Source organism: Piliocolobus tephrosceles, chromosome 6, assembly GCF_002776525.5.
Source record: "Piliocolobus tephrosceles isolate RC106 chromosome 6, ASM277652v3, whole genome shotgun sequence".
Taxonomy (NCBI): Eukaryota; Metazoa; Chordata; class Mammalia; order Primates; family Cercopithecidae; genus Piliocolobus; species Piliocolobus tephrosceles.
In genome coordinates, this window is record NC_045439.1 from 40,829,866 (window position 1) to 40,843,519 (window position 13,654).

The 13,654-nt window shown below is 38.6% G+C and overlaps 1 protein-coding gene across 12 annotated transcripts in view; it reads right to left on the reverse strand.

The window, feature by feature from the left end:
* Positions 1-9,279: 9,279 nt before the first annotated feature.
* FUT8 (fucosyltransferase 8) overlaps positions 9,280-13,654 on the reverse strand; it is a 331,654-nt gene continuing 327,279 nt past the window's right edge. For 8 of the 12 annotated variants that reach the window (XM_023232574.3, XM_023232591.2, XM_023232599.2 and 5 more), the window contains one exon: positions 9,280-11,294. In XM_023232574.3, coding sequence (XP_023088342.1) covers positions 10,977-11,294 — 318 coding nt within the window. In that variant the 3' untranslated portion in view covers positions 9,280-10,976. The remainder of the gene's footprint in view (positions 11,295-13,654) is intronic. The other 4 variants (XM_023232607.3, XM_023232638.2, XM_031935757.1 and 1 more) reach the window with 1 other exon arrangement.

Sequence of the window (13,654 nt, forward strand, 5' to 3'; positions counted from 1 at the left end):
AGGGAGCCAGATGTGAAGAGGGAATATGTAACCCCAAGTGCTATGATGGGAGTAAGGACTTAATTTATGATATCTATGTATCCTGATTTCAAAGAATCTGCTTTATTGAGCAAACTGCTAAAAAGTGCAGAGGAGAATAATGAATACTGCTTGGAAGAATCAGAGGAAGGCGTTTGAACAGGGTAACAACAATAATGAGGGCTAACATTTGCTAATGTTTACTGACACTAACACGCCAGGCACCAAGTAACCAAGTATTTTACATGCATTAACTTATTTAATCCTCATGACAGAAACATTATTATTCTCATTGCAAGGGTATTCATATTTATAAGAATAAGGTCACATAGTTTGAAGTGGCAGAGCCAGGATTTGAAGCCACAGTCTGATTCTAGATCTCATATTCTTAATGTCTATGCCAAATTGCCTCTCTGCATGTTGAAGAATGAATCTTGTGGCCATTCTGAGATCTAAGGCCAATCCTGTCCCCCATTTCCAAACCTCCAGAATGATTTAGAATATAGAGATTGGATCATTCATCCAGTCATACCATGTTCATTTAAAAATCTACTCTATGCAAGGATATGTGAGATTCAGAACTGTAGGACTTGTTGGGGAAGGAGCAACCCACAACCCCTTACTAAATCCATGAGTTCTGCTTTGTTGTAATTCTCCTTGGCTCTGGAGCCTAGAAACTGGGTTGTTAGGAGTTGGAGTGTCTGCTGGGCTGGTCTTTCCTACCTCTGCTCCTGGTGGGCAGGAATGGTGGAACCTAAGAGGTTCAAGAAATAAAGGGGCTCAAAGGTTTGGCAATCCAAAGGATCTTCCAAAATAAGGGGTTTCTCTCTCTCTTTCAAGGATGGAACAATTCTCCAAATGCAATCTAACGTAAAGCAGATAAAGTGGAACTGCCATGACAGAAGTGGAGTTGGGGATGTAGAGCCCCATTCATTCAATGCTCATGTATCTTCTCCCATCTTCTCAGATGGTTCTCGCAGCCTCTTCAGGGGATGCAGTTTGAAAAATTCTGTCCTAGGAAGTGCACTGACAAAAAGCTTGATGGTGAACCCTCCTCAGCTCTACTGGCTGTTGAAGATAGGTAGCGTCTGCAGCAGGCAAGTGAGGTCAAAAAGCAAGGGAGTAATTAATCACTGCTGTCACTTGGAGGCTTTATGAGCATTTATATGACTCTTTGCCCTAATATGTGCTCTGAGTTGCTTGAAAAAGGAGAGAAATAGGCTCTGGGTTGGGATCAGGGAGAGGGGGGTCACGAAGGGTGGGTAAGGAAGGGGGTGTAGAAGAGTGGCAGATACAGGTAGAACAGATGACAAATATTTTCCCCTGTGGCAAATGCAGGAGATGCCAAGGTTGAGTGGAAGAGAACTGAATCAAAGAAGAATCGGTCAGAGTGGACGACGCATTCACACTTGGTTTTATCCCGGATCATACCATTGTTAAACTCTGCTCACTAGAATGCCCTTTACGGGGTAGTGGAACAGCAGACTTTGGACCTTTTCCCGTTCTGTGTACCCCTCCCTAGAATGGGAGTCCAGCACTGCTTCTGTAGGTGACATTATGTGTTCAGATATTGCTTTATGCCAGGACTCAACTCCCATGGCAAAGTCCAAAATATTGAGGAAGTATTGTGGGCTAGTGGAGGCAGAGCTTGGGAGGAAAACTTCCTGGATCTGAATCTGGACTTTGCCACTTACAGTTTGTTTGACTTAGGCAAGTTATTTAGTCTCCCAGTTTCTTCCTCTATAAAATTAGAACAATACTAGTTTCTCCCTCATAGGGTTGTTGTGAGAATGAAATTAGTTAATACATAGACAGCACTTAAAACAGTGCCTGACATATAATGGCTATTCAAAAGATGCTAGTTTTTTATTATCATCATCTTCAGAGGTATTTAATTATAGCTCTGGATTCTCTAAAACATCAAATTACCACTGAGAGTCTCCTCCCATGTCTGAAATAGGTAGGCTGAAAACCTGGTTTGCAAGATTATGGGCAATTCAATACTGTACTTACAACAACAACAACAACAAAGGCTTATCTCAGTCACCTTATAGTCTATTATAGATTCATCAGTAGAAGACAGAAGATGGTTTTACTCCATGAAATCATTCGGGTATCTAGGCTCTTTCACTGCCTGGGAGCTTGGAGCTCTTCACTGATTTCCTACATATAGACTGGAGGCAAGTGAAGAGAGAATGCTTAAGAGGATCATTCAGAATAATGGTCATACTTGGAAGAGGCTTACATCAGTTCTGTCCACATTCTATTGGCCAGAACTTTAATTATGTGGCCTGACTACAAAATGCAACCCAGGTATGTGCTTAGCAAAAAGATGAGACTGTTTGGAGAGCACTAGGCCAGTCTTTGCCATATCCTTCAACATTCTGTTATACTTAATACAGATATTAATAAAAAAAGTTTATTGTGGAAAACATTGAACAAATACAAAACTAGAAAAAATAGTAACAAATCCCCACAACGTATCACTCAGATTAAAAAGTTTTCATCTCATGGTCCATCTTGTTTCATCTATACTTACACTCAATTCCTCCTCCTACTCATATTACTTTGAAGCAAATCTGAGACACTGCATCTTTAAATCTATAATTATTTCAGCACAGTACATTCTCAACCACTTACTATGTGCCTGTCACTGTGCGTACACTAGGAATACAATAAGATAGGCTTTTTGTCTTTAAGGAGATGGCAGCTGAGGAGCTTACAGACTAAAGCTTATTGAGATATCAAACTGAATCGTAATGACAACAGAAAACAGAACTCTTCTCTTAAACACACACATACACACATCCTTGCAACAGCCAAAATGGCCATACTAATAACCTTATTTTTCCTGACCTCCCTAATTCACTAATGAGCTTTCTTAAGCGTCTTCACTCTTTGAGTAGCGGCTCCTGGGAGAGCCATTTTAGCTTAGGAGCTCTGTATCACAGAGGATGAGCTTACCTGTCAGTAGAGGAACTTGATAATGGAGCAGCTGCTGAGAGAGGCTGAGAGAGGCCCGTTCTGGTCTAGTCAGCTCCTGGGGCTTCTACTAAGCAATGACCTAAGGCTTTAATTCTATCTTTTCTTGAAAGTGGGAGGGGTAAAATGGCCTCCAGGGGTTAAGAGGCAGCATCTTAATCAAAAAGAAACTGTTGACAGCTCTGCTGGCTCCAAGTTCTCTCTAATCAGAGCTCAGGACACCTTAATGGGTCACCAACCTTGCCTGAGATGTCCTGCCACATATCGCCACCGGCACATCAGCCATTCAGTCAGACAAAGCAATGAAAAAAAAAAAATAACATCTGTATATTTCTTCTACTTCCTTCGGCATTCTCTACCCCGCAGAAGCCTGGAGTGAGTTTCAGGTGCAAGTGGGCTTGGAAATTAGACAAGCCATAATTGGGTAAAACACAAGTAATACCAGACTTCATATTAAAACAATGTGCTTTCATGTACATAAATAACTCCAATGTCAAACTCAGCCACAGAATATTAACCTGCATCAGACAGTGGATTCTAAGAAGCACACACAGGGAAATTGTTTCTGCTCTGAGACGTATCTTGTTAAGCACAGAAGGTGCATAGAATCACACGTCGAGTTCCTCCTGCACTTAGGGGCTGGGAAAATGATAGCTTAAGTAGCCACTTACTATAATTTAGTGTCTCTATGTAAACACAACTGGCTGAGCTGGGAATGGACACTTTCAGAGCTCACCTTCCAATGGATGCAGGTAAACAGAAGTCCACAGGGAGAGTATGACCAAGCAGATGACTCCAGAGCCCAGGGGCAGTCTGCTATCAACTCAAAGAATTTTCACGTGGCCCACCTGACCACCTAGTTCCTGTTAAGGATATGGGTAGTGTGAGATTGCTTTTGCAAAGCTGATAGCCTTTACAAAGCAATTTTATATCTGTTATTTCTCAAAATAACAACTAGAAGTTACCTCCATTTTAAAAGTAAGAAAAACTGAGGCCTAGGCACATTATATAGTTTGCCCAAGATATCAGCAGGTCAGTTTCAGAGCCAGAAGCAGAACTTAAGTCTAAAAAAGTACAGTGTTCTTTTCAACAGATCACACCTACAGCGGTGAAACTCCTGCATGTGGTTGCATGGGGGAGTGCAATTCATATTGTAGACATTGGTGATTTGTATATTTATTGAGCAATTTTCTGGTGGATGGCAGTAAGAGTTTTATTGAATTTGTTAAAAATGAATAGATTACAGTAACTGTCTTAGGAGCATCTTTATCCAATTTTCACAAAGGCACCATACAGATTAGCGGAGGCCCTACTATACTACCCCCACTATCAAATTTTTCTCTGATGACTGTCAAGTGTTTTGTGACGTTGGGCCTTTGTGAATTATCAATTTGAATCTAAAAGACAAGACTACTTATAGTAGGGGTCAGCAATCATCTTTTGTAAAAGGCCAGACAGTAAATATTTTAGGCTTTGTAGGCCATACATTTAGGCTTTGTGGTAACTACTCAAGTGTGCTGTTGTAGCCCCCAAAGTGGCCACAGTCAATATGTAAGTGAATGGGTGTGGTTATGTTTCAATAAAACTTACAAAAACAAGCAGTTGGCACAGCTTCCCAATGACTGACTTACAGAATGCTGGTCATTTGAATTATCAAGAGGAGTTTCTTGAACGAGCATAGCTTGTTAGAACCTGTTGAGCTCAAAAGGTGTGAAGCCAAAACTTGAAATTAGAGCTGATTTCAAATCCCTTGTTCTTTAAACTCAACACCTGTAAGACGTTCTCATTCTTGGTGGTGTGACCCGCCACTACGTGGCAATCAATTGTGCAGTATGTTTGCAAAGAAATTCCAATGTTTCTGAATATCACTTAAAAAATAATGGAATAGACTAGATGGGACGCATCATGGTGGGTACTCATTCACACTTCTTTTGATTTCCTGAACAGTATGGGAAAGTCCGATCTGGTCCAGAGTGGGATATTGTCTCCACTCTCTGGCCTCTTAGGAGACCCTGACACCTCAGTTCTCTTGGCTTTTATGTCCACAAATCCCTCTTCTCTTAGTTGAGACAAAGCTGTGATTCTGTGAATGAAACTTTACTAGGAAACAAAGGCGGGAAAGAAAGCAAACAACAAAAGGAGTTTCTAAATATAAACAGGTGAGTCTGAACAGCCTGTTAATTAGGTCAGGAATTAAGTTACTCTATTTTTACTGAGGTCTAGAAAAAGACATAGTCAGCTGCTCTAGCAAAATGACCTTTGTTCCTCTTGCAACCAGATCCAGCCACCCAGGTTCCTAATCCAGACAGCTGCACCCTGGTACCACATATGACCTTGTTACAATCTCAGGCTCCACCATGACCTTCTTAGAAATTTAGGGCTGGAAGAGAACTTAGAAGTTATCTAACACTTGTTACACACCTGAGGTCCTCAAGGCCAAGTCTGAGAGGGGCCCAGCCTATGAGCTTCATAGCATATTGTTATGAATATGCTATGAATGGGCTATTCTGAGCCCAGGATGACAGCCAGCTAAGCAGGTATTGCTAAGGAATTGGGACACGTGCAGCAACTGAACTTGAAAGCATTATGCAGCTGCTACCCTCTTACCAATCCTTTCCAGAGATATAATCTTAATTTTATTTTTAAAAAATTTAATGGGTTTCATAATGTTATTTAACCCAATGTGCCAAAAAGATATTTTACATTTTTTATACTATCTTTTATACTAACCAACCTGATGCATAATTTATATTTACAGCACATATCAATTTGCTTTCAATTAATTTTTATCTCAATAGCTTTTAGGGTACAGTGGTTTGTTACATGGATGAATTATATAGTGGTGAATTCTGAGATTTTAGTAGGCTCATCACCCAAGTAGTATACATTGTACCTAATATGTAGTTTTTCATCCCTAGCCCCCCTCGCACCCTCCTCTTTCTGAGTCTCGAAAGTCCATTATACCACTCCATATGCCTTTCCGTACTAGTCGACAACTTGAAGAATCAGGAGATTAAAAGTTATTCCCCTACATTTTTTCAGTGTAGGGGAATAACTTAGCTCCTACTTTTAGGTGAGACTATATCGTTTTTGGTTTTCCGCTCCTGTGTTACTTCACTTACAATAATGACCTCCAGCTCCACTGAAGTTGCTGCAAAAGACATTATTTTGTTCCTTTTAATGGCTAAGTAGTATTCATGGTATATATATATATATATACACCAAAACTTCTTTATCCACTCATTAGTCGATGGGCACTTAAGTTGGTTCCACATCTTTACAATCGTCAATTATGAACTGCTATAAATGTACGTGTGCAAGTGCGTTTTTCATATAATGACTTCTTTTCCTTTGGGCGGATACCCAGTAGTGGGATGCTGGATCGAATGGTAGATCCACTTTCAGCTAGAGATATAATCTTGAACTTAGAAAAGAGCTTTCCCAATGTAGTCCAGAGGTTATAAACTAAAGGAGCCATAGATATTTATTTGGACCCCTTAGTATTTTATATATCTTTTAATTAGTTGGTGATACTTCAAAATCTGAAGATTTTGCACAGAAAGATCCACCAGATTCTGCTTGTCTGGAAAAACATAAATATCTGTCCACATTATGTCCTTAGAACAACAAACAGCTGAGGCTGAGTAGAAGCTACTCCCTTGAGACATGTGAAACTGAACTAGTCAACCAAATTTGCAAACCCTGAATAAATCCAACCAATTCATTTCACTTACAAAGAAAATGAAGTTCTGAGAAAACTGGCCTGTCCCCATTTAATGACAATATCAAAATCAGAAGCCAGATACTCTGAATTTCAGTCAGTGATCTTCAATGAGAACTGTTGCTTTTCCCCTAAAGCAACCTGAAATACAGGGATATTACGTGCTTGTGGGCACTATGATGAGGTAAAACAAAACTGAAAACTGGGTCTTCTGCTTCTGCACTCAATACATTCCATTTCCTTACTGGGCCAGAATTTCTCATGCGGATCAATAGGGAGGTAAGACTAGCCAGGAACTCAAAGTCCAAATTTTCCAAGGCTTGTGATCCTGGAACAGCTCTTCCATGTGTCTATGAGAGAGATTGGTGCTAGGAACCAGTAAGTATAGAGGCAAATTCTTTTTGCTCCTTTCTGAGCAGTGCACTTTAAAAATTCTATACAGTCTGTATCTGACATAAATTAGGGTATTGTAGCCAAGTTCCCAATTTCACCAATCCTCAAGCCACATGTATCTCTGTACAGGCCTATGGAACCTACTGCACAGTCTCCTGAGAGCATAAATGAAGTATCGGGCAATTGGCTATGGCCAAAGGGGACTTGTGTTTTTCCCCTGAGAGATTTGCTCTCATTGAGGCAGAAGAGATACTTCTAGATGCACCATTTAGACCCCAACACTTTTCCTGCTCACTGAATGTATAGTGACTGTATTCTCTCAGAACTGAATAATAAAGACAATAATCATTGTATGAGGTGGCTTTTAAAATGTGCTTTCTCTTTTAACTCTTCAACTCTCAACTTTATGAAGAGGGAACCCAGTAAACAGGACTGGCTCTATATAGCAACAATAACAATAACCTAAAGCTTGGACAGAAAAGGAACTAGTCTCTTATTCATTTAGGTACAATGAAACCCTGGATTAGGGCATTCACAACAGGCATGAATTCGTTTTAAGTGCCCAGCTGAGCAATAAATCAGACTTGAGTGGAAGAACTAGGAAAGCCTTGGTGAGATCTTTCATAATTGCTTTGTCATTAATAAGCAGGATTCTGTTACCCACATTCAATGAGCCCACGATAATAATTTAATTCCAGGCAAGTCTCTCAGAAAAAGGTCTTTCAACAAGGAAAAGACCCAAATCCTAACCTCGCACTGGCCACTCAATTCAAAATCATGCAGGATTTTTTAAGTACCAGGGCTTTATGGAGAAATTACAATAGTGGTAAGAAAAATGTCAGCCTTCTCAACATGGCAACTTGTATAGAATGAATCACCATCATGTACATGATGATTTACCAAAAAAAGTGGTTCTGAAAGGCTATTCAGACAGATGTGGTCAACAGTATTCATCAGCCCTTCTCAAGTGCAGGTTTAACAGTTTGGTTACTTCATCTTTTTACATAAGGCTACTGGCTACTTGGCTATTGAGGCCAGAGTCTCAACAGGGGTTTCACAAGACTTAAACCTTTCCTCAACAGGGGTTTCACAAGACTTAAACCTTTCCTCTCCCCTGCTGTTTTTTCATTTTAAGTTAATGGTGGAGTAAGCACCCGCTGAACCAATATTCCAACGAATAACAACTATAAACTCAATAAAATACAAAAAATACCATGAGGGTAGGAGACTGAATACAAACAGAGGCAAGTTCTGAAAAGAGGTTAAATTTTAAAGGGAATGGCACAAGGTGAATTTCACATTGTATAGCTTTTGGGCTGAAAGAAAACTGCAGTCTTTCTGGTCTAAGAATCAGAGTAACCACAGCTGCTGGAAAGTGAGGGGAGAAATCTCAGAAAAAAGGGAGCCAAAGAAAAAGGACTACAAATTCTGTGCATAAATTCTATCCATCTCTCTGGCTGAGCCCTGAACTACACATGGCATAGACTCCAGCTAAATGAATTGAGATTTTCAGCTGCTGCCCAAGACAGTTTACAATTTGAGTCCAATAAAGTTAAATGCCTGCTAACACAAGCAAAAAAAAAAAAAAAAAATATATATATATATATATATATACACACACACACATATGTATATAGATATATCACAGCACTTTTCAGAGTAATATAACAGAATCTACAACATAAATGTTCACAATGTTCAGGACACAATGTAAATCACTCAATATATGAGGGACCTCCCCCCAAAATCTGGCCATTCTGTAAAGATAAACAATGGAGACCAATTCTAAAATTATCCAGATGTCAAATTTACCAGAAAATAATTTTAAAGCATAATTTAAACATGCTTGTAGGGAATAAAAAAACTCAGTAGAGAAATACAAATAATTAAGTAGAAATTCTAGAACTAAATGATAAAATGTCAAAAATTAAGTCTTCAACTCCCTTTGGGAAATATTCCTTAATTTATTTCCTTCATATCTCTGTTCTTTGGTCCTTTCACCCCTGGAACTGGGTCAATTTAGAAGGAAAAGAGACTAACTTAATTTACCTTTGGGTCTTCTATAAGGGCACAAATCAGATCCACAGTTACTGATGTTCCAATGACATGTGACATGCGAGTTGCAAAATAACTCATAATCTGAATTACCTCCACTCAGTTGGAGATTGTTTCAAATGACTTTTATTTGTACCAAAACTAAATGGAAAATTGCTTGCTGACACTGTAGGAAGTTAATTTCTTTTTTCTTTTGGGAGGCTTGACTTGAGAAAAAGAATTTAGTTAAATTTGGTGGTGAGATTTTACATACCGTATTTTCATTTGGTGAAGATATGAAGGCCAGGACTAACAGTTTCTGCCTAGGATCCCTGATATTTAACATCAGGCCTGAAAGTCGTTCCTACAGAGATATTTTTCTTTTAGAATGGAGTAACTCCTGTCAGGCCTCTGTAGGAGGCAGGCTACATACAATAATGAAGTGTTTTTATGAGGACAAAAGTGATGTTCAGAGACAAAACATCAAAGTCTTATTTTCTGAAGTGATTCTAACATGGAAGTATTTGGAAGAGATAATCCCAAGACTCAATCCATTGTGGGTCTCCCACTGGTCCCTCTTCTCCCTTGGTCACCAGGTTCTACATACTATGAGACATATACTTCAGAAACAGCCAGTTTCCCAATCCCTAAGACACCTGGTACTCTCAAAAGCAGGGCATGATAGGCCAGGGCAGAAATTGGTTCCTGGATAAAACAGGATCCTATTCACAAAAAGCGATAATAAATACATTAAGAAAGACTATCAAACAAACCTGTAATCGTTTTAGAAATGGAGGTGATAGCTTCTCTGGGAGCAAGGAGTTATGATTATTTCACTCAGTTAAAACAATGTCCAAAATAAGAGAATGAAAGCTCCCAAAGAGTGTTCTTAGCAATTTCGTAATGAGTACCAATGAAAATTGGTTTTCAGTATTAAAATCGACCAATGTCTCTGAGTTAAGAATTAGTTACTATATCAGAAACAGGAAAAAAACAAAGTAAATAAGCTGAAAAACTAAAAAGCTCCTCTTTTTATCACAGTTCTTCCACATAAGGCTGATCATCATAACATCCAATGATACAAAATTCTAGAAACTTTACAAAATTCCTTTTTAAAATTTATTTTTTGTTATCAAAGAGAATGTCCAGAAACATTGAGTACTAAAGAATTTGTTCATGGCATTGTTTTACAAAATTTTCTAATGGAGAGTGAATATTTTATTTTCCGATGTATTCTTCACTTATTAATGATGAGGTCAATGAACTGATGCAATTATTTAAAAAAAAAAAAAACCCAGATAACCTTATAAAGGAAAAAAACAAAAACAAAAACAAAAAAACCAAACGTCCATTCTCATTCTGAATCTGTTGACTGGAGTGAATGCAGTGGTCACAATACCACCACCAAATAAGAATCAACTTCCTCAGAGTAAGGAGCTGTTCAGGTCTTCTCAATAGTTCACATAGGTCTCTCAGATATAGGCACCATGTTTTAAGTCTCACACAAAATGTCTGTGTCACTTAAATTACACAATATGGCAGTGTTTGTCTTATGGGGACACATTGAAAGAAAGGGACAAAGTAGAAAACAACCTGTTTGCATGTTATATGTGAGTACATTATTGTACTGTGCATGGGTTTGAGGGCATTGCAGCCCTTGTTAAACAGGAATTCCACCAACTGAAGCCTCTGTCAGTTCCCAGCTGCTCTTGGTGCTGAGGGTATCTACTCATATAACCTTACTTTGTTAGATCAGAGCCCTCTTCATCTACAGTTTGGCTCAAATGGTTTGAACTGAGTTTGGCTGTTTATCTCTTCCATCTGAGCTTTATTTCTCAGCCTCAGGATATGTGGGGTACTTGACCGTTTCTATCTTCTCTCGAACTTTGTAGGAGGGATATAGGCCCGTCCTTCCCAGTTTTCTGTTGACACCTTTAGAATAGCCATCCCAGTGATTTCCAGCCACACCAATGATATCACCAGGTTCCATGGGAATTTCATCCGCAGTTCGAGGTTGGTGAGCGTAAATGGCAATTTGGTTGTGGGCATTCTGGCCCCCAAAATAGTAGATGTCATCTAAAGAATGGAAGTTTGCAGAGGCATCAGGATGTAGTGTTTGCATAATTTCATAAGCAACTCGACAGACCTTTGGAAAGAATTAAAAAAAAATTGTTAGTATACAAACACTCTCCTTTCCTTCACAGCAATCTAAAAGCCCTTGGCCAAAAGGATGGGGAGTAAGAAGTTGAAAAGTAGGTGGATTCTAGCCACAAGCTTTCAGTCCATTTGCTCTCAGAAGATGGTATAAGTCATTCTTCATCTCTGTGTCTGGATCCTTTTTCAAATTAAAAAAAAAAAAACCCCATGAAAGATTATTATAATTAAAATCTCTCTCTCTATAGTACAAAATAATTTAAGAATATGAATTAGTTAATTTTATCAAACATTTATTAAGAGCTACACACACAGTGGTCCAAGCTAGGCACTCATGATACCAAAATGAGTAAGACATAGTTTGTGCCCTTAAAGAATTTGAAGTTTAGGATTAGGATAAAAAAAAACTTAACACAAATGTTGATGGTCCCTTTCCTTCATACACTGTTAATCAATCACACATTCTCATCTGCTAATTAGACAGTACTTTTAATTTTGCAGATAGGCAACTAAAACACAAGGAGATTAAGTGATTTGCGCAAATTTCAGTGACAGAATTTCAACTAGATATAGAACCAAAATAATAAAACCTTTGCTTTCAGATTTAGTACTTCAACAAAGGTTATATTGGCAATGTCATTTTACAATTGAGATCATTGGTAGAATACTGAGACTATAATCAAATAGGGATCATGAAGATTTGGAACTTTTGAACTTCAAATTCAGCCAAAGGCTCATAGAAGGCAAGCAAAATTAAGAGGGACTCAGGAAAAGAAGAAACTAAATAATTAAAGCAGCTCCAATAATAGCAAACTACTATAACAATGATAGATGCTAATATTTACTGAGATTTTGCTGTCAGACATTGTTTTTAGATATTATCTAACGTAATTAGATTCCTTTCAGCATCCCCATAAAATTCTATCATTATGTTCATTTTACAGATGTCAAAGCGAAGTTAAGGCATTGCTCAAGGTTACACTGATAAGTGGTAGATTCAGGTTGGAACCTAGGCAGTCTGCATATGCTTGTAACCGCTATATATATTTTCTCTTGTAAATCTTATTCTCCATGTTCATATTGTAACAGCAGAAAGATATAGCATAAGACCAAAGATAGCCTTGGGTAAACCTGACAGTCTTCTTTTCAGGGTGTCTTCACCCACTCTTCAGTCATCCCTAGCCAGGAATGCAGGACCTTGTGTTACTCTTAGGATGACCACAACCTCTACTGTGACAATAAGCCGTGATGTGTTTCCTCCTCTCCACTCTTAAATGTCTTACTCTCATAAAAACAATATCGCACCCCGTCCCACACCATTAGAGACCTGTTTCTTCTGGGGATAATCCTAATAATTAGTGTATGTTTTGCTATCAAGAGTTGTCATGTGTTAACCTTGATGGATAACGCAACTGTTTTATTAAAACAAAGAAATAACTATTATAATAATAGCAGAGATTTCTGACACTGAGGTGGCCCATTATAAAAATGACAAATGTGACTGTAGGCCTCTGCAAGCATACCAGTGCCACACAGGTGTGGCCCTTTATTTTTCTCGTAAGAATGACTGTTAAGGACAGCAGCTGAGCTTAATGAGCACTAATTATGTCCCAGGCAGTGTTATAATAGTGTGCTCTTCCCTCACCTTGTCTCAACTCATTTAACTATTATGACAAACCTGTGAAGTACTATTATTATTCATATTTTACAGATGAAGAAGCTAAGCCACAGAAAGATTAAATTTCAAAAAATAAAAATAAAAATCCAAAAAGGAACTAGTTAATGGCAGAGCCGCAGTTAGAACTCTTTCAGGCTCTTGAGTATATATTCCCTTAGGATAAACACCTACAACAATGCCTGCCACATAGTAGGTGCTCAATGAGTATCTGTTGAATGAATATTGCTCCAGGCATAATACCAGCCCAGTAATGGAGATGCAAGTCCATGGGTGATATTTAACCCTTAAGATCCATATATAACATTAAGAGGAAGTAATTTTAAAACTGTCTATATCAACCATGGGGCAATTTACTGCAAAAGGCTAAAAAGATTACTACAGTGTTAATGTTTGCATTTAGTCACTTTATGCTGCTTCTCTTCTTTCCTTACCTACCACGTGGTTTACAAATTCAAATCACATGGCAGGTAAATGAAGGCTTGTAGCTGATGTCCATACTCAGGTTTGGTGCTTGACAGGTGACATGACTGAGAGCAGTCCATGGTTTGCAAAGCAGTGGCAGGCTACATGCAGTATGTTTAACTTTATTCTGTGTTGACATGGCACTGCATCATTTTTAGTACATCGTAAAGCACATAGTAATGGGTAACAGCAAAAAACCTGCCAAAGGATAA